This window comes from Anas acuta, chromosome 18 (assembly GCF_963932015.1).
Source record: "Anas acuta chromosome 18, bAnaAcu1.1, whole genome shotgun sequence".
Classification (NCBI taxonomy): domain Eukaryota; kingdom Metazoa; phylum Chordata; class Aves; order Anseriformes; family Anatidae; genus Anas; species Anas acuta.
Window position 1 is genome coordinate 13,096,522 of NC_088996.1, and position 17,069 is coordinate 13,113,590.

General features: G+C 68.4%; 2 protein-coding genes across 3 annotated transcripts; one reads left to right on the forward strand and one right to left on the reverse strand.

Moving 5' to 3' along the window:
• Window positions 1–1,137: 1,137 nt before the first annotated feature.
• Window positions 1,138–10,238, forward strand: GCGR (glucagon receptor). 2 transcript variants are annotated; one of them, XM_068654552.1, is made up of 14 exons: window positions 1,138–1,278; window positions 6,656–6,812; window positions 7,038–7,134; window positions 7,262–7,369; window positions 7,540–7,661; window positions 7,753–7,859; window positions 7,932–8,085; window positions 8,192–8,312; window positions 8,410–8,470; window positions 8,705–8,774; window positions 8,883–8,971; window positions 9,314–9,452; window positions 9,570–9,611; window positions 9,694–10,238. In XM_068654552.1, exons 2-14 carry the CDS (start codon window positions 6,762–6,764, stop codon window positions 9,988–9,990), a joined length of 1,458 nt encoding a protein of 485 aa, XP_068510653.1. In that variant the 5' UTR covers window positions 1,138–1,278; window positions 6,656–6,761; the 3' UTR covers window positions 9,991–10,238. The 2 variants fall into 2 exon arrangements, with proteins under 2 accessions (XP_068510653.1, XP_068510652.1); XM_068654551.1 differs by having other exon boundaries at window positions 8,153–8,312; window positions 9,694–10,237.
• A 4,415-nt stretch (window positions 10,239–14,653) lies between these two features.
• Window positions 14,654–16,945, reverse strand: MCRIP1 (MAPK regulated corepressor interacting protein 1). The gene is made up of 5 exons (XM_068654553.1): window positions 16,808–16,945; window positions 16,669–16,715; window positions 16,463–16,581; window positions 16,286–16,384; window positions 14,654–16,153 (listed from the first exon to the last, which is right to left on the reverse strand). Exons 2-5 carry the CDS (start codon window positions 16,674–16,676, stop codon window positions 16,089–16,091), a joined length of 291 nt encoding a protein of 96 aa, XP_068510654.1. The 5' UTR covers window positions 16,677–16,715; window positions 16,808–16,945; the 3' UTR covers window positions 14,654–16,088.
• Window positions 16,946–17,069: the final 124 nt, after the last annotated feature.

Sequence of the window (17,069 nt, forward strand, 5' to 3'; positions counted from 1 at the left end):
CGGGAGGGGGGCTTTGCCCCGCGGGGCCATGCCCCGAGCTGCGGGGCTCCCCCCCCGCCCCGGTGCCCTCCCGCTCCCCGGTGCCCTCCCGCCGCCGGAGGCACGGAGCCTCCGTCGCGGAGTCCGGGGCCGCCTCCCGTCGGTGCTCGGCGCCGCTCCGCGCACCACGAAGCGGGAGGGGGCCGGGGGCTGCCGGGGGCTGCCGGCACTCTGCGCTCCTGCCGCCGCTCCCGGCCCGGCCCTTGCCCCGGGCTCAGCCCCCGGAGGGGCGCCCGGTGCCCCCCACCCGCCCCGGTCCTCTCCCCGCACAGCCCCCCCCGGACCTGGGGGGCTCGAGGCGGCCCCGGGGCCCCGCGCGGGTCGCAGCGGGCGGCCGAAGGCAAACGCGCGGTGAGCCCCGGCCAGGCTCCGGCCCCGGCCCCGGTGCTGCGGGGGGGCCGCGCTGCGGGCCGTGGTTACCGGACCGGGCTCCAGCAGGACGGCGCGAGGCAGACACGGACCCGTCACCGCCAGCGGCGGCCGGAACGAGAGGGTGGCGGCAGCTCCCGGCCGCCCGGCGGAGGCTCGGCCGGGCCCCGAGGGGAACAGCCCCGCTCCCGCGGGCAGGAGCGGCCGGCCGCGGGCACCGGAGCCGGGAGGCGGCGGGGCCTCGCCTCCTGCCAGAGCTGGGACGGGGACACCGGGCGGTGCTGGGACCGCGGGGGAGCCGGGGGGCCCGGCGGGCCCGGCCACCGCGGCTGGGGCCGGGGAAGCATCCACGGGGCACCCCCCGGCGGGAGCTGTACCGGCGGAGGCACGGCCGGCCCCATCCCTCCCCCCCCCCGGGGCGGTGCGCGCCCAGCTGCCCCCGCCCGGCCCCGCAGCTCCACCGGCAGGTCCCGGGGTGGTCGGCACCGGGGCGGAGCGGAGCGGAGGAGCCGACACCGGAGACCGACGGCAGCGGCAGGCGCGGGTGCTCGCAGCTCTCGGGCGCTCTCACCGGTGCTGGAGGAGCCTCGCGGCAGCGCCGAGCACCCGGTCCGGGGGCACGGGGCCGCCCCCCCGATCCCCTCCCCGTGCCAGCGGGAGGAGCGGGGCGGTGGGAAGCGGCTCCTCGCCCGCGGTCCCTCCCCCCGCGCCGGTCCCTCCCCCCCGAGCCGCCACCGCCGCCGTCGTCGCGGCTCCGGCAAAAGTTTTCGCCGGAGCGGCCGAGCGCACCGGTCCCGGTCCCGGTCCCGGCCCCGGCCCCCGCCAGCACCGAGATGCGCACGGGATCCGCCGCCAGCGCAGCCCCGACAGGTACGGGGGGGGGGGAGGAACGGAGGGAGGGAGGCGAGCGCCCATCCCCGCGGTCTCGGGGCTCCCGGACGGCACCGGCGGACACGGCGCGCCCCGACGCGTGGCTCTGGACCCGGCCCGGGGCCGCTCGGCTCCGGGGCCGCTGCTCGAGCCCCGGCGCTCCGCAGCCGCAGCTCCCCGAGCCGCCCGGTGCCGGCGGGGCTGAGCCCCTGGGCGAGGGGTGTCCGGTCCCGGGGGCGTCCCGCGGGCCGGGCCCGCTCCGGAGCCTCCAGCCCCCTGGGCAGTGCTCAGCCGCCGGGCACACGGCGCTGGCGCGGTCTCCGTGCTCCCCGGGAAAGCGGCACCAGCCGGGCTCGGGCGCAGCGGGAGCATCTCCCCGGGCAGCCCTGGACAGCGCGGTGCCCGCTCTTCTCCCCGCGGAGGGCACAGCAGAGCGCGGCTTTTTTGGCAGCACCAAAGCCGGGGACCCTTCGCCCCCCTCGCAGCGCTCCCCAGGTTCCCCGGGTGCCGCAGGGGCCCGCTGCGAGTGCCCTTTGTGACTCTGTCCCGAGCTCTGCTGTGTCAACACGGCGTTGGTAAATGGCTTTGTTTAACCAGGACATGTCGGGTATGTGACCTTGCCGGCCTTGTGGTTGCATGCGCATCTCCAAAGCAGCAGCAGGGCTCACCTCTGCCCGGCGCTGAGCTTCCCAGCCCACCTGCTCCCTGGGGTGACAGGGGAGAGCAGGGCATGCCGGTGCCGGGCTGGCTCAGGCACAGAGGGCAGAGGACGGGCGGCTGTGGCTGCCCAGCCAGCACTGGCCGAGCCCTGTGTCCTCCCAGCGCCTTGCTGCACACCCTGTAATGTGTCTGCCTTACCCCACACAGCACTCAGCTGCACGCATTGTGGGTGTCCTGACCCATGACGGGTTCAGCTGTTGCCCCTGTGATTTCCTCGGCTTTATCTGTGCATCCGCGGGAGAATTCAGGGCCTGCAGTACCCCTCCTCGTCGTGTTAGTGCCGCCCCAGCTGCGAGCTCCTGTCCTTCCCACCAATCCTCACTCCTTTCCACACACTGTGATGCAGATTTTTTTGTTCTGTTGCCTGGAGAGGGGAAGAGAAAAAAGGCTGAGCGGAGAAGAGGCAAAATACGGATTAAAAATAGTTAATGAAAAAATGTGACCGCAAGCCCTGAGCAGCAGTGCAGTGTTGAGACCAGCTGCGGAGCACAGCTCTGCTCTGTGCACCTCTCTGTGCCAGGCGCAGGCAGAGGCAGCGGCTGGGAAGCCAGCAGCAGGAGGGGTGGGACTGCTCATGTCCCCCTGTGCTCCTCCAGCGTATCCTGCCTGGCCCTGTGTCCCCCACGGGCAGGGCCCCAGTGCCTTCCAGGGGCCCGTGTGCCAGGGTCTGTCTGTCCTGGTCCAGGGAGCCTGGGGAGCTTGGCCAGGAGCGCTGCCTGCAGCTCTGCACCGCCACCACGATGCTGCCTCAGGATGGGGGGGACCCTCCCGGGATGGGGCTGCTGCAGGCACCGTGTGTCACTCCCCACCGAGACACCCAGACCCCAGCACAGGGACGGCCGCGGCGCTCATCCGTGCCATGAGCTGGACTGGGGAGGCAGGTGCCGAGCTCCCAGTACAGGCACAGACACACGCCTGCCTGCACTGACCTTTTCCTAGGCTTTTCCCAGCCCTGTGCTTCCCCTGCGACACGTTAACCACACGTGTCACCCGCTGCATCTCTCGCGCTGTCCTGCTGTGCTGCATGGGTTTTTCACATCCCCGCTCACGCGGTGTGATGAACGAGACAAACCCGTTCCCCGGAGCTAAAGCCCCTCTCCCAGAGCCCCGGGCAGCGGGTTTATCTGACCCCCTCCTGGCTGCACCTGCAGACCACTCCTCTCCTGTGCTGGGAGATGCCCTTCCCCTTCTCCTTCAGTGCCAGGGCAGTGCTGGAGGTGATGCAAACAGCATTCGTCCTAAAGGCACAGGGGCTAAAAACATTTGCTTGCATCCCGTGTTTCTGTTGACGAAAATGCTGTCAGGGCTGGTTTAGGTTTTCTTGGTCCAAAGTGACACAGACCCCAACGCTGTTGGTGCCTCGTGACGTCGGCTCTCTCCATGCCGCCGCTCCGTGTTTCAGAGCCACGCAGCTCTGTGCAAACGAGCCGTGGTCTTGCAGCCTGCGAGGTGCTCCGGGCAGCTCAGCTGTCCCTCCGCCACGGAACTGTGTGCTGGTTCAGAGGGGAGGTGGCGGCTGGGGCAGTTGTGGGTCGCAGGTGGGGAGCAGGAAGCGTCCCAGAGCTCGGGGCAGGGGCACAGACAGGGGCAGCACAGGGTGCGGGACAGCCCCCCCCGACCCCGCACCTCCCCACCGCAGCCATCCCTGGGCACCGCTCGTCCTGCTCGCTGCGGCCCTGGGAAAAAAGAGGAGCAGTCGGCAGGGCCAGGCTCACGCTGGCGTTGCATCAGCCCTGGCCTTCCACCGTCCCCTCCCCTGCCAAGTGCCGAAGCCCCTGCTGTGCCGGCTTGTAGCTGGGAGCTCAAAGCCAAGCCAGCCGTGGAAAGCGCTGCATTAGCGCACTGGGGGCTAATCCCTGCGCCTGGAGGGCAGCAGCCCCCACCGCCGCCTCCTGAGCTCACAGAAAGCCGCGCTCCCACCCCAGCCCCTGGGATCGGGGGGGCGAGAGCCGTGTGGAGGGACCGGGCTTCAGCCGGCTGCACCAACCTCCCCAACGCTTGTGTGGGGCTGCGGCTGTGCCAGAGCACTGCCAGGTCACGTTGCAGATGCCCACGAGTGTCCCCATGGAGGCTTCACCAAGCCATTGATCCATGTAGCAACGAGTCGCAGCGATCCCAGATGTGGGGCTCGTGGCCTTGTCCACGTGATGGCAGCCCCAGGGGGGCGAGGGGGTGGGCAGGGTGGCATCAGGCCAGCGGCAGGGGCTGCACACCCTCAGGCTGGGGCACCAAATCCCCAGGTGTGCAGCCTCCTCCGGAGCCGGATCCCTCTTCCCTCCTCTCCAGTCGCAGGCACAAAACCTCCCCGCTGCTGCGCTCGGTGTTTGCAGCCCGGCCTCCGCGGGGGTCAGCAGCCGCAGGGCCGTGACACAGGGACACGCTGCATTGCCCAACGCCAACATGGGGCAAAAGTCCCCTGCACAGCCTGTTCCGGAGGCTGCAGCCCCCGGCAGATGCTCCCACCTGAACAGCAGCTGCTGGGTGCCCACGGCTCGGCACAACGGGCACCCACAGGGCCTGGCCCAGGTGGGATGTCAGGTGGTGGGGCTGGGGAACACGTTGTCAGGGGCCCCGTGGGGCTGTCACCCCTCCTGAATCGCTCCCTAACCCTGCAGAGCCAGGACACCCAGCCCTTGGTTCCTCTGGCACGCCCGTACGCCTGCTAGAAACCTCAACATGGGGTGACTGAGCGGTGGGGTCCCCCCGCCCCGCAGCCCAGAGGGGAGCGGGGTCAGCGCAGCTCCACGGGCAGCTGGGGCAAAGGACTTGGGCAGGGCCCGCTGCAGGGCCAGGGTGCGGCGGGGGCCCCGTGCCGGAGGAGCGTGACCGGCCCCGTGCGCCAGAACCCCTCACCCAGTGCAGTCTGCCCAGCTTGGCTGCAGCAGGGCCTCGGGGCCTGGGGACCGGCTGCCAGCCAGGGAGGGGAGTCTAGGGCAGAGGCCTCCCCACCACCAAATCCCACTGCAGGCCACTAAAAATAGAGGCACCTCTGCCCCAGAGCTGCCTGCCCAGCCCGGAGAGGGGCCACACTGCCTGCACGTCGCTGCTGGCCCGCGGTGCCCCGGCACAGCGCTGCTCCCGCTGCGGGGATGCTCGGGACAGGGCCGGGCACCTGCAGGTCCCTGCGGGGCCACGCCGCGGGTGGCAGCACGGGGGGGGCAGGCGGGGATGCTGTGGGACGGGGATGCTGGGGCAGGCAGGTGGCTGCCGGGCACCCACCGGGGCAGGTCCCCGCTGCCAGAGCCCAGCCACGGGGTCCGTCTGTCCCCGGCGGCCGCGCCGTCCGTCCCGGGCTGCCTAAATAAGGCAGCGAGCCGGCAGGTCCGGCTCCCCGCGCCGCATCTGGAGCGCCATGGGCTGATTAATGAGCTTCTCAGGCAGCCGTTGCGACATGGCAAGTGGGTCTGCACGGAGGAAACATGACTTTCCCAGGGATAAAAATAGGCACGAGCAGCGCGGCGAGCCCTGGGAGCGGCGGCGGGCCGGGGAGCACAGGAGCACAGCGCTCCTGCCGCTGCTGGGGGAGGCCGGGGCTCGGCGCTGCCGCAGCATCTGCAGTGGCCGCGGCACTGCCCCCACCTCAGCTGCCCTCGTGCCCCGTGGCCACGCCGTGGGGCTGCCCACAGAACGGCCCCTTGTCAGAGGGGCTGAAATCCCGCTCAGGAGCCCCGTAACCGGCTTAGGGTGGATGGAGAGAATTACGGCTCCTCGTGCGCCGAGCTTTGTGGGTGAGCTCCCAGGCACCGCGTCCGATGAGGCTCCGCGTTGCTCACCCGGGCTGGGAGCAACGGAGCCAGCAGCAGAGCAGCCCCGTGAGCCGGGGATCCCTGCAGGTTAATGGTTAACCACCCCGGGGCTGGCAGCGTCCCTGCCGGATCGGCTCCGCCACCTCCACGGCCACCTCAAAACCCCGCGGGTGCTGAGGCCGGGGGACCATGGGGCGAGGGACGGGGTGCCCCAGCTATGGGCTGAGCTGGCTCTGGGCACCGTGGCCATCCCGGGGCTGCCCCAAGGGCCCGGGCACCTCCACAGGCAGCCAAACACCTGGGTGTAGATCCAGAATCAGCGATGCTGAGAGCCACAGCACCACGGGGTAGAGGGGAAGGGGGCAGCTCAGGTGAGGGGCGTTCCTGGCTGCCTCTTGAGATCCCGGGCTCTCAGGGGTCAGCACCATCACAAAGCCAAGCACCAACACCAATACGGGGGGGCCTGGCCCATGTCTGTGAGTGCTGTGTGGCAGGGAGGCTGTGCCCCCGGCTGTGGCCATGGGGAGGCTGAACACATGCACCCCATGGCAGGGGTGTAGGAGGGAGGGGATGGCACGTCCTGCGTGTGGCTGTGCTCCTCTTGCTCAAGGCTGGTGACGCCAGCCCGAGGCACGCTGGCTGCTTGGTGTGCTCTAGGAAGGCAGAGAGGCGACTTGGCCACTGTCACAAAGACATCCTGGGTAGGAAATGGCAGGTGCTCAAGGGCTGCAGTCTGCTGGGAAAGTGCACAAACAAGAAGGTGAAAGTCAGAGGCAGGTGGGCTGACAGAGGATGGGGCCACGAGTGTGGCGGTGTGAGCGGGGGCTGCTCCCTGCTCCCTGCAGCGCATCCCCGGGTTGTGCCCTGGGGCAGGTCGCACCACACGTCCCCATGAACGTCCTCTCCTTCAGGGTCACCCAGGCACCAGGGCCCTCACCCCCAGGGCAGAGGAGCTCCCGAGGGCCAGTAGGAAGCCAGGCCCCCTGCTCCCTATGCAGCTTGTGGCCCAGCGAAGGGATGTCCCAGCCACGACTCCTCACCCTCCTGCTGCTGCTGCTCTGCTGCCAGGTAAGGACGGGAACCCCTCAAGGAGCCCCTCACCACGCCATGCTGCGGCAGCCACTGCCCAGCCCTGCCACCCACATGGCACGGCACGGCACGGCACAGCACGGCACGGCACGGCACGGCACGGCACAGCTCTTCAGCCCGTGCCTGCCCACAGCCATCCTTGAACCCCGGGGCCAGCGGCCGCCTGCCCCCGCCCAGCCCCTGTGACCTCTGTGCTGTCCCCAGGGCCCCTCCGCCCAGATCACAGATTCCCTCTTTGAGAACTGGAAAGCCTACAAGGAGGAATGTCACCGCAACATGAGCCGGATGCCCGCGCCCACGGGTGAGAGCGGGTGCCCCACGTGCTGCCCCGGCCGGGATGGGGACCCCAAGAGGGCAGGCACAGGGGGACAGCGGGGAGCCTCTGTGGGTCAGCCTGGAAAGCCCCACCATGTCCCACCCCTCCGCAGAGCTGGTCTGTAACCGAACCTTTGACAAGTTCTCCTGCTGGCCCGACGCACTGCCCAACACCACCATCAACGTCTCCTGCCCCTGGTTCCTGCCCTGGTACCAGAAAGGTGAGGGCAGGGCATGGGGCAGGGCCAGGCGCGTGGGGCAGGGTGCACAGCTCTGTGCATGGTGCTCGTGTGCTGTGCACGCGGCTCCGGCCACCTCCCCTGGGCCGGCGCGCTGAGCCCGGCCGCGGCTGGGGGCCCGCAGCAGCCCCGTGTCCCCCCTCTCCGCACAGTGAGGCACAGGTACGTCTTCAAGACTTGCGGGCCGGACGGGGAGTGGGTGACGGGCCCCAAGGGGCAGTCCCTGCGGGATGCCACCCAGTGCCAGATCGACGCCGAGGACCTGGAGGCGCAGGTGGGCAGGGCTGGCAGGGGGCTCCAAGCAGCCCCCCCGCCCCGTGCTCTACATCCCTACACCCCACCCTCACCTGCTCCTTCTCTCCCAGGAAAAGTTCGCCAAGACCTACGGCAGCTTCAAGGTGATGTACACGGTGGGCTACTCGGTGTCGCTGTGCGCGCTGCTGCTCGCCCTGGCCGTGCTGCTGGGCTTCAGGTAGGGGCGCGGGCAGGGGCGGGCAGGGGCGGCGCGGGGCAGAGCACTGACGGCGAGCCGCTGCCTCCCCAGCAAGCTGCACTGCATGAGGAACTACATCCACATGAACCTCTTCGCCTCCTTCATCCTGAAGGGCGTCTCCGTGCTGGTCATCGACGCCCTGCTGAAGACGCACTACAGCGACAAGATCGATGACTACAACGTGCGCATCTGGCTGAGCGACGAGGTGAGCGGGGGGCCGGGGGGGGGTGCAGGGGCGCGGGCGGTCGGCAGCCCCTGACCCCTGCCCGCAGGCTGCCGCAGGCTGCCGGGCGGCCACGGTCTTCATGCAGTACGGCACCGTGGCCAACTACTGCTGGCTGCTGGTGGAGGGCATCTACCTGCACAACCTCCTGGTGGTGGCCGTCTTCTCCGAGCGGAGCTACTTCACCCTCTACCTGTGCATCGGCTGGGGTGAGTGCGGGCAGGCGCAGGCTGTGGCGGGCTGGTGCCCGGTCCTCACCCCCGACCCCGTGCCGTGCCTCACCTGCCCCTCCCTGCCTCCCCCCAGGGGCACCCATGCTATTTCTCATCCCCTGGGTCGTTGTGAAGTTCCTCTACGAAAACATCCAGTGAGTACAGCCCGTGCATGGCGCCACGAGGGGTGTGTGGGGGTGTGGGACAGGCGTGCATGGGACACACCACGGGGGGACAGCCCCGGGGAGGCTCTGCGCTGCCATCCACGTGCGGGGAGCATGGAGCAGGGCTGCAGCGCTGGCTGGGCTGTGCCTGCCGACACCGCACTGGGCTCCAGCAGCCGCCCTGGCCAGGGGCTGCCCAGCAGTCCCCGTCCCCCTCCTCCACAGGTGCTGGAGCACCAACAACAACATGGGCTTCTGGTGGATCCTCCGCTTCCCCGTGTTCCTGGCCATCCTGGTGAGTCCCCAGCCCGCAGCTCTGCCTCTGCTCAGCCCTGGCTGCTGGCCGCCCTGTCCCTGCCGCCACCCTGCTGGCCCCTCACGGGCTCACTCTGCTCTGCTGCAGATCAACTTCTTCATCTTCATCCGCATCATCCAGATCCTCATCTCCAAGCTCCGTGCGCACCAGATGCGCTACACGGACTACAAGTTCAGGTGGGCGCTGGGTGCAGCCCCGGCCCTGCACTGTCTGTGCATGGTGCACGTGCTGGTTTGGGGTGTGTGTGTGTGTGTGCGTGTGTGTGAATGTGTGTGTGTGTGTGTGTGTGTGTGTGTGTGTGTCTGTGTGTGTGTGTGTGTGCGTGTGTGTGAATGTGTGTGTGTGTGTGTGTGTGTGTGTGTGTGTGTGTGTGTCTGTGTGTGTGTGTGTGTGTTTGTGTGTGTGTGTGTCTGTGTCTGTGTGTGTGTTTGTGTGTGTGTGTGTCTGTGTCTGTGTGTGTGTCTGTGTGTGTGTGCGCAGCCTCTGGCCCCAGTGCTGACGCTGGCCCCTCCAAGCAGGCTGGCCAAGTCCACGCTGACGCTGATCCCCCTGTTGGGCATCCATGAGGTTGTCTTCGCCTTTGTCACGGACGAGCACGCCCAGGGCACCCTGCGCTACGTCAAGCTCTTCTTCGACCTCTTCCTGAGCTCCTTCCAGGTGAGCCCAGCTCAGCCGGGACCGGCCACGGGGACCCTCCCTGCTGGGAGGGACCGGACCAGGGCCGGGGCTGGGGATCACCTGCGCACCTCTCACACCTCTCCTGCCTCCGCCCAGGGGATGCTGGTGGCCATTCTCTACTGCTTCGTCAACAAGGAGGTGAGCAGCGGGGCGGGGAGCAGGCAGCTGGGGGCCCAGGGGGCCGTGGGCACAGGGCCAGGCTGATGGCGGCCGCCCCCAGGTGCAGTCGGAGCTGCTGAAGAGGTGGCAGCGCTGGAAGCTGGGGAAGGACCTGGCGGAGGAGTACAAGCACACCTACAGCCACGCGCCCAGCGCCCGCAACGGCACCGGCAGCGCCTGCGAGAAGCACCAGCTGGTGAGCGGCTGTGCCAACGGGCTGGGGCGCAGCCCGGCCGCCTCGCGGCCCCCCACCCACTACCTCGAGAGGAGCGGCCACGGCACCGCCGAGCACCTCGCCCTGGGGGACCGGCACCACTGCTATGAGTTCCCCGAGACCACGGCCGAGAGCCACTTCTGAGCCTGTGGATGGACCGGGAGGGCTGCACTGGCCCTTCTGCGGCAGACTGAGCCCGCTGCGGCGGCCACTGCCTGCCCCCCCGTCCGGCCGCCCCCCCGGTGCTGCACGGGGCCCTGCCTGCTCGGCGAGGACGCTGCGACAGGCTGGGGTCGTGTGGGACAGTGGAAGCGCCTGGGGCAGGCGAGCGGGGCCTGGACCTCTGTGGGAGGGGGCCAGGGGCTGAGGGGAGACCTGTGGGGCTGGGGGATCTGGGGGGGGTGGGGGGTGGGGGGGTTCATCCTGTGGTGCTGCTCTTGTGCGCCTGCGAGACCCTTTGCGCAATGGTGTAATTTATCTGTCGTAATTGTGTAAATAGGTGTGGGCCCGTGCCGGGCTGCAGGGCCAGCTCTGAGTGAGCCTCTCTGTGGGGAACGGGGCTGGGGGAACCAGGGACACTGCGGCCCCAGAGCGTGCCCCTGAGCACCCCCAGGTGCTGGGCACAGCCCTGAGAGCGGGACGGGGCCCATCGCAGCGCCAGGAGCCGCCACGCCGCCTGCCCTCCAGCCCCACGCAGGTGAGCGAGGCAGAGCTGAGGGGGCCGTGGGCTGCAGCCCCCCCTCAGCAGCACATGTTCTCCTCTGGCTGCTAATCAGCTCTGTCCTCACACCGCCAGGAGCCCTTAATTAAATCATTTGGATCTGCCCCCTGGGCACCCGCGCTCTCCTGGGAGACGGCACAAGCCAGCGGTGGCCGCTGCCGTGGCTGAGCACCACCAGCACTGCGGGGCACGGGGCCGTGGGGCACGGGGCCGCGGGGTCCCACACCCAGGGTCCGGGAGTGGCGCCCGCACAGCCCTGCGGGTCGGGCCAGAGGCAGCCAGCGCGTGGAGGAGCGCGGGGGGCCGGCACCCTAAGAGGCTTGTGCCTCGCACATGAGCGCTAAGCCCGGATGCCGCGGCTTTAGGAACCACAACCGCTTTGTGCGGGGATTAGCCGCAGTCACGGCCCCACGCCGGGGGTGCACCCTGCTGATGGGGGGCGCTGGGACAGGCAGCCGGCTTCAGACACCTCCACGGCCCCGCGAGCCCCGGGCACGCTGCAGGACCCACACGCACCCAGCACGTGGGGCGTGCCGAGGAGGCAACGCTCGGTGCCGTGCCCCAGCAGCCAGCCTCAGCCCCACGCAGCCCACAGACCCCCCCCCCCAGCCGAGCATCCCCCCACGCGGCCCTGGCCCCAGCCCTGCCTGAGCCTGCCGGGAGCCAGCCCTGGGCACGGTGAGGGCAGGGGCCTGGCGCGCAGTGGGGAGGGCCTGCCCATGGCATGGGCCCCGGCTGCGTGGTGCTTGGCTCCTGGCAGCAGCGGCATGCCGGGCACGCAGTAATTTTCCTCTGTTTACTTCACAAGTTGCAGCTGCCCCAGCTGGGCTGTGCTCTGCTTGCCCACCGTGCGGCCACTCCAGCGCCAAGTGGGGGCCGTGAGGCCTGAGCTGCGATGGCCGGGGCGGCCGGGGCTGCGCGACTATGGTGCCAGGGCAGCAGTGCCCATGGGGGAGAGATGCCATGGGGCCGCGTGGGGATGGGGACAAGGCCGGGATGGGGTGAGGATGGGGATGGGGATGAACCCTACCCAGAGCTGTGGTCCCACACCAGCCAGGGCAGCCCCTGAGCAGACACGAGCTGCTCGCCCCCTTGGCTGTGGCCGCCACCGCGGCCTCCTGACGCGGTAACAAGCCTAATTGAAGCAAATTGCTGGAGCACGAGGCGGTTTCTGGGAAGGTAAATATGGTCATCACGCGGCGCCGGGCTCAGTGCCTGTTGCTCCAGCATTGCCATGGCAACTCCCCCCTGTCCCCCCCGCCATCCCCTCACGGCACCACGACGCCCCGATGGGGCCAGGCTGGCCCCACAGCACTGGGGACTTGGGGACCCCGGCACCCCCCCACCGGCAGGATTCCGCTGGCACCGTGCGGTGGCTGCACCGTGGCTGCGGCTCCCCCAGCACCCCAAGGCAGCCCCAGCCCATGGGGGCCCTGTGGCAATGCGGGCACCCAGCAGCACCCCCTGTCCCCAGAGCCGGGGGCCAGCAGAGCTGCCTGTGTGCACACAGGGTCCTGACACTCACACCCCACACACGCACCCCCCACAGCGCTCACACACACACAGAGGCACAGGTACACAGAGTACAGAGACACAGACACACACACACACACACACACACACACACACACACACCTGAACACATCCATGCTGCACACGCACTCACAGCCACGCTCACTCACACGCACCCACTCGCCCACCACTCCGCCGGGTCCGGTACTCGCAGCCCCCCCCCGGTACTCGCAGCCCCCAGCCCGACGGGGCTGACATTTGTGGGCAGAGCAGCGCGGCGATGCGGCCGCTGGCGCCCGCGGGTTCCCATGGCAGCGCTGGACGGGGACGTTCCGTGCTGGCCCCGCGCCGCTCGCCCACCCACGGGCGCCCCGGCAGCCGCCACCGCGGCACCAGCGCTGGGCGAGCCCCGAGACACGGCCCCGGCACCCCGGGGAGCGCCGGCTGGCTGAGCGCCGCTGCTACGGAGAGGAGCGAGCAGCAGAGACAGAAGACGGGGGAGAAACAGCAACCCGGGAGCAGTACCCGCAGGGCACCCCCCCTCCCCGGGTCACGGCGGGCAGCCCCCCGGTGCCCGTGAGGCTGCGGTGCTTGGCCGCCGCCCGCCCGCAGCAATCCTCCTGCTTCATCAAGGTAATTGGAGACCACAAATTGGTCTTCTAAGTAGATTCTGCCCGTTACCATTCTCTCTTCCCACTACTTAATTCAATGATACAACACATACCTCTCCTCCTCCCACAACTTAATCTAATGATAAAAACCGCATCCGAGTCACGGCGAAAATAAACCGTGGCCAGGTCCGGTTTTTATAGGTAAACAGCCTGGTCTCACTGCCTCCGGCCTCCCCCCTTCACAGGGGCTCCCCCCGAGCCTGAACTTCACACTTCCTTTCTGCTGTTTCACCGCGGTCACCCCGTGGTTTGTTATTAGTCTTTATAAAAATCGCCTGTTTATAAAATCATTTTTGTATGACATTTCATTAGAGCCTGCCTGAGTGACCGCCTCGCCTCCAGCTCCACAGCGCCCGAGCCAAGAGAAAAACAAGGCAGAGGCCGTCGGGCTGGGCTGCCAGAGCCCCGTACAGCAGCGGGCAGCAGCTCCCCGTGGCCGTGGGGACGATGGCAGCACGGTGCTGCCCGGGGTCTCTGCTCGCTGCTGCCCGGGGTCTCCGCACACCGCTGGCAGCGGGGGCCCACGTGCAGGCATGGGGCAGACCCACCTGCCAGCACGCACGCTCCCCGCAGACCCCTGTGCCTTGCCTCGGGCTCTCTCAGCTCCATGACGGTGGAACAGGGGCACAGCCACAGCCCAGCCTCGTGCTGCAGGCAGGGGTCAGCCGAGCAGCGAAGCCCAGAGCCAGCGCAGGCGCTCCCTGCCTCCCCCCCCCCGCCCAGCGCTCACCCGTCAGCCTGCCGCACCCAGCAGACCACCAGCAGAGCCCCTCGCCTCCCCTGCAGGCACTCGAGGCAGGACAATGCAGGACAACGCGCACAGTGTGGGACAAGGCAGCTCTGTGCATGTTTGGGGCCCCCAGAGCCAGGGCAACCCCGCTCGGCTGCCGTGCTGCTGGGACACGGGGCTGCAGCCTCCGGCATATCACACGAGCCCCTGAGAAGCGCTGGAAGCGCTGCAGCTCGCAAACAGCCCTGAGAAGCTTCAGGGAAAGGCCCACCCGGCAGGAAAGGCCAAGGGAGACGGGCCGTGAGGGCAGTGACCCTAAATCCTTCGCTGCCGCTCCCGGCAGAGGGCACCTCCTGCAGGGCCTGGGGTGCAGCAGGGCCCGGGCACCACGCGGCCAACACAGCTGGCACGCGCCCTCCTCGGCGATGTTTTGGAGATGGGAGGTAAACAGGGTCACTACGCAGCACGGAGGTGCACTTGAGGAGAAATTCTAGCAATGCTAAGTATAGTTTAAATGCCATTAAAGCAGGGGAGGGAAAAGGATACGAGTGTATTAATAGTCTCAACATTTAAATCTTTGGTCTAGCAGCAGCTTCTAGGATGCTGGCTCACAGGAGGGCTGCCAGAGCCCAAGGGCATTGTGCTACCAGCTCGCAGTGAAATTAAGAGCCCCAAGCAAGTGCGGGAGCAAGACCCCTTCTGGAAAATAAATAAATAAAAGAGGTGGATTCTGTTCTCCACCTTACTTGTCCTCAGGACTTGTCTGAAGGGGCATGGAAAACCCTGACGCTTATTGTCAGCACTCAAGTCTAAAATGGGAAGCGCAGGGTTTGAGCGACAAAACAGGAAAAGTTCTGAACTCTAAAAAAGGGAAGAACAAGGGCGCTACACCAGACAGGCTGCAGGCACAGGCGGGCAGAGCAGCGAGGGCTCAGCAGGGCACGGCCCCGTGCACCAGGTCCAGCGCCCACGGCAGCGACGTGGCCGAGGCCTCTCCCCAGCACCAGGCACCGGCACTGCCAGGGGCACGCAGGGGCCGTGCCGGGTGCCACCGCCCCGACAGAAGCCCCCGGAGGGCAGCAGGCAGCAGCGTGTCTGGCAGCCACGGCCCCCGAGCTGACGGATGCTGCGGTGTGCAATGAGAGGAGCAGGCAGAGCCACGCAGAGGCAGACTCAAAAGGACACAAGCTTTTATTTACAACACTCCTCAAGTGACAGACAACAGAAAAAAAAAAAAAAAGAAAAAAAAAAGAAAAAAAAAGGGAACAGTATAGCTCAATGACAACAAAGGAAAGTTAACAGCAACCACAACTCCCCTGCACCCTGCATCCGCCACGAAGCCCACTCGTGCTGGGCAGAGCCCCAGCAGCCCCCTCCCCACCAGCTCTCTGAGCTCAGGCAGGCAGCAGGCGGCTCCCACAGCTCCCCGCGTGTCCCAGGGACAGCGAGCAGCCCCGCGGCCACGCAGCTCTCTGCCCGCACGGCTGAGGGTGCAGTCACTCTCCCTTGCGCAGAGGTGGTTAGGCAGAAGGAACCTGAGCCTTGCCAGGGAAGCCAATGCCCGCAGCGAGTCAGACCTGCTCGCCACAGCTGCCACACGGCAGCGCTTCTGCCAGCTGTGGAGGCCAGGTCTCTTCAAAGGGTGCATGTCTGGAAAGCTGTGTTAGTGCTAGAACAGTGAGGCATCGCTCAGGCAAGGATGGAAATAAGCTTCTTTCCGCAAAGTCAGCGCCAGCCCCCCCAGCCCCCTCCCGCCACCTTCTGCGTTGCTGCCAGCGCACTGAGGCTGGGGGGAGCTGAGAGCAGCCCAGCGCTCCCCCTCCAAGCACCTCCAGGATGCTTGGGGCTGGGGCCAGTGCTGGTGCCCTCCTCTCCCTCCACCTGCAGGGAGAGAGGAGCAGCTTCATCGTCAGCACCGCAGGGACCTGGCCCAATCTAAGCACAAGGAAAATCCGGCATCGGATATGGACCCAAGAGCTTTGGCAGCACTGATGAGTCCCAGGCATTAGCAGCCCGGGTACAAATTAAGCCCTCCCACCAGGGAGCCAGGAACAGGCAAAGTGTGCCAAAGCAGCAGCAGCCAGCTGCCAGAAGGTGCTGAACTACCTGGTGTTGAACTGGGGCCACCTGTCTCGAGGCACAAGGTCAGCACCAAGTCTCCTTCATTCTCCCCTTGGCCTGCTCCAGCAGCTGTGAGCCTTTGGTACGCAGAAGGGAGCAGAGAACTGGCGCTGCCGCTACTGACAACACAGCTACTCGGCTCTGCCCTGCCGTACGCCAGACCCCAGCGAGCCTGAGTACGCAGCGCGCCAGGGACAGAGATGGAAGGAGAATAAGTGACCTGTGAGCCCAGCGTGAGGTGGAGGAGGACAGCTGGAGGCCAGAGAAAGCTGCAGGTTAGGGGCTGGTATCTTTTACAAGGGGCTCCGGATGCCTTCGGCAAGCCCCTAAGCATCTTGGAATTCAGGTAGCATCGAAGCCAGCCCCGAAGCCGGCCGGCTCTCCACAGGCAGAGTACAGTAACCAGAGGAGGAAATCAACACAAAAATCTCAAATTAAATCTGCTTGAGGACCTTGGGAGACAGCCAATCCGCGCCGAGGGCCCGCCTTAGGACTTCTTCGCGTCCTGTGCGTTCCTCCGCTTCAGATCGCTCAGGTCCACGGGCTTGAACGCTGCCGGGGAGAGAGGGGAGGGAGACACTCGGGCGGCACAGGCCGCGCCGCCACCGCCCCCCCCCGCCCCGGCCCGGCCGGGCCCCGCCGCCGCCTCCGGCCGCAGCCAGCGGGGGGCGCCGCGGCGCTCACCTTTCAGGCTGGGGTTCGGCATCTTCTCCACGTACTCCTCGACCAGGCCGCGCTCGGCGCCCATCTGGCTGCGCAGGTCGCGCTCCACGCACTGCCAGGCTGCGGGGACACGAGAGGGGCGGCTCGCCGGGGGCACCGGCCGCCGGGAGGGCCCCGCGCCGCCGCCCCGCCGCTCACCCTCGTAGATGAAGCGCACGTTCTCCTCGTGGGCCGGCGTGAAGAGCTCGCCGCCGGCGCCGGGGGAGCGCGGCCCGCCGCTCCGCTTGCCGTTGTACACCACGCGGGACACGGGGGAGCTGCAAGCCAAGCGCGGGGCTCAGCCGGGCCGGGCCGGGCCGCGGCGGGGCCCGTGGGGCCCGGGGCCGGCCCGGGGCGGAGCTCACCTGGCCATGGCGTCGTCCGTGCGGCGGCGCGGCTCGGCTCGGCGCGGCTGCGGGGAGAAAGGAGAGGGCGGCCAGGCCAGGCCGGGGCTAGGCCGCGGGCCGCCCGCCGCCCGTCGCCATGGCAACGCGCGCCCCTCACCTGGGCCCGGCTCCCGCCTCCGCTCGCCCTCGGGCCGCCACGGAAGCGCCGCAGCGCGCAGGCGCGGCCCCGCCCCGCCGCCGGCCCGGCCCCGCCCACAACAGCGCGTCACACGGCCCCGCCCCCGGCACGGCGCGCGCTCGGCCCGGCCCCGCCCCTGCACCGGCCCCGCCCTTGGCCTTAGCCCCGCCCCCTCCCTGCCCTTAGCCCCGCCCCTCCTCCCCCCTGGCCCCGCCCCCCGGCCCCGCCCCAGCCGTGGCGC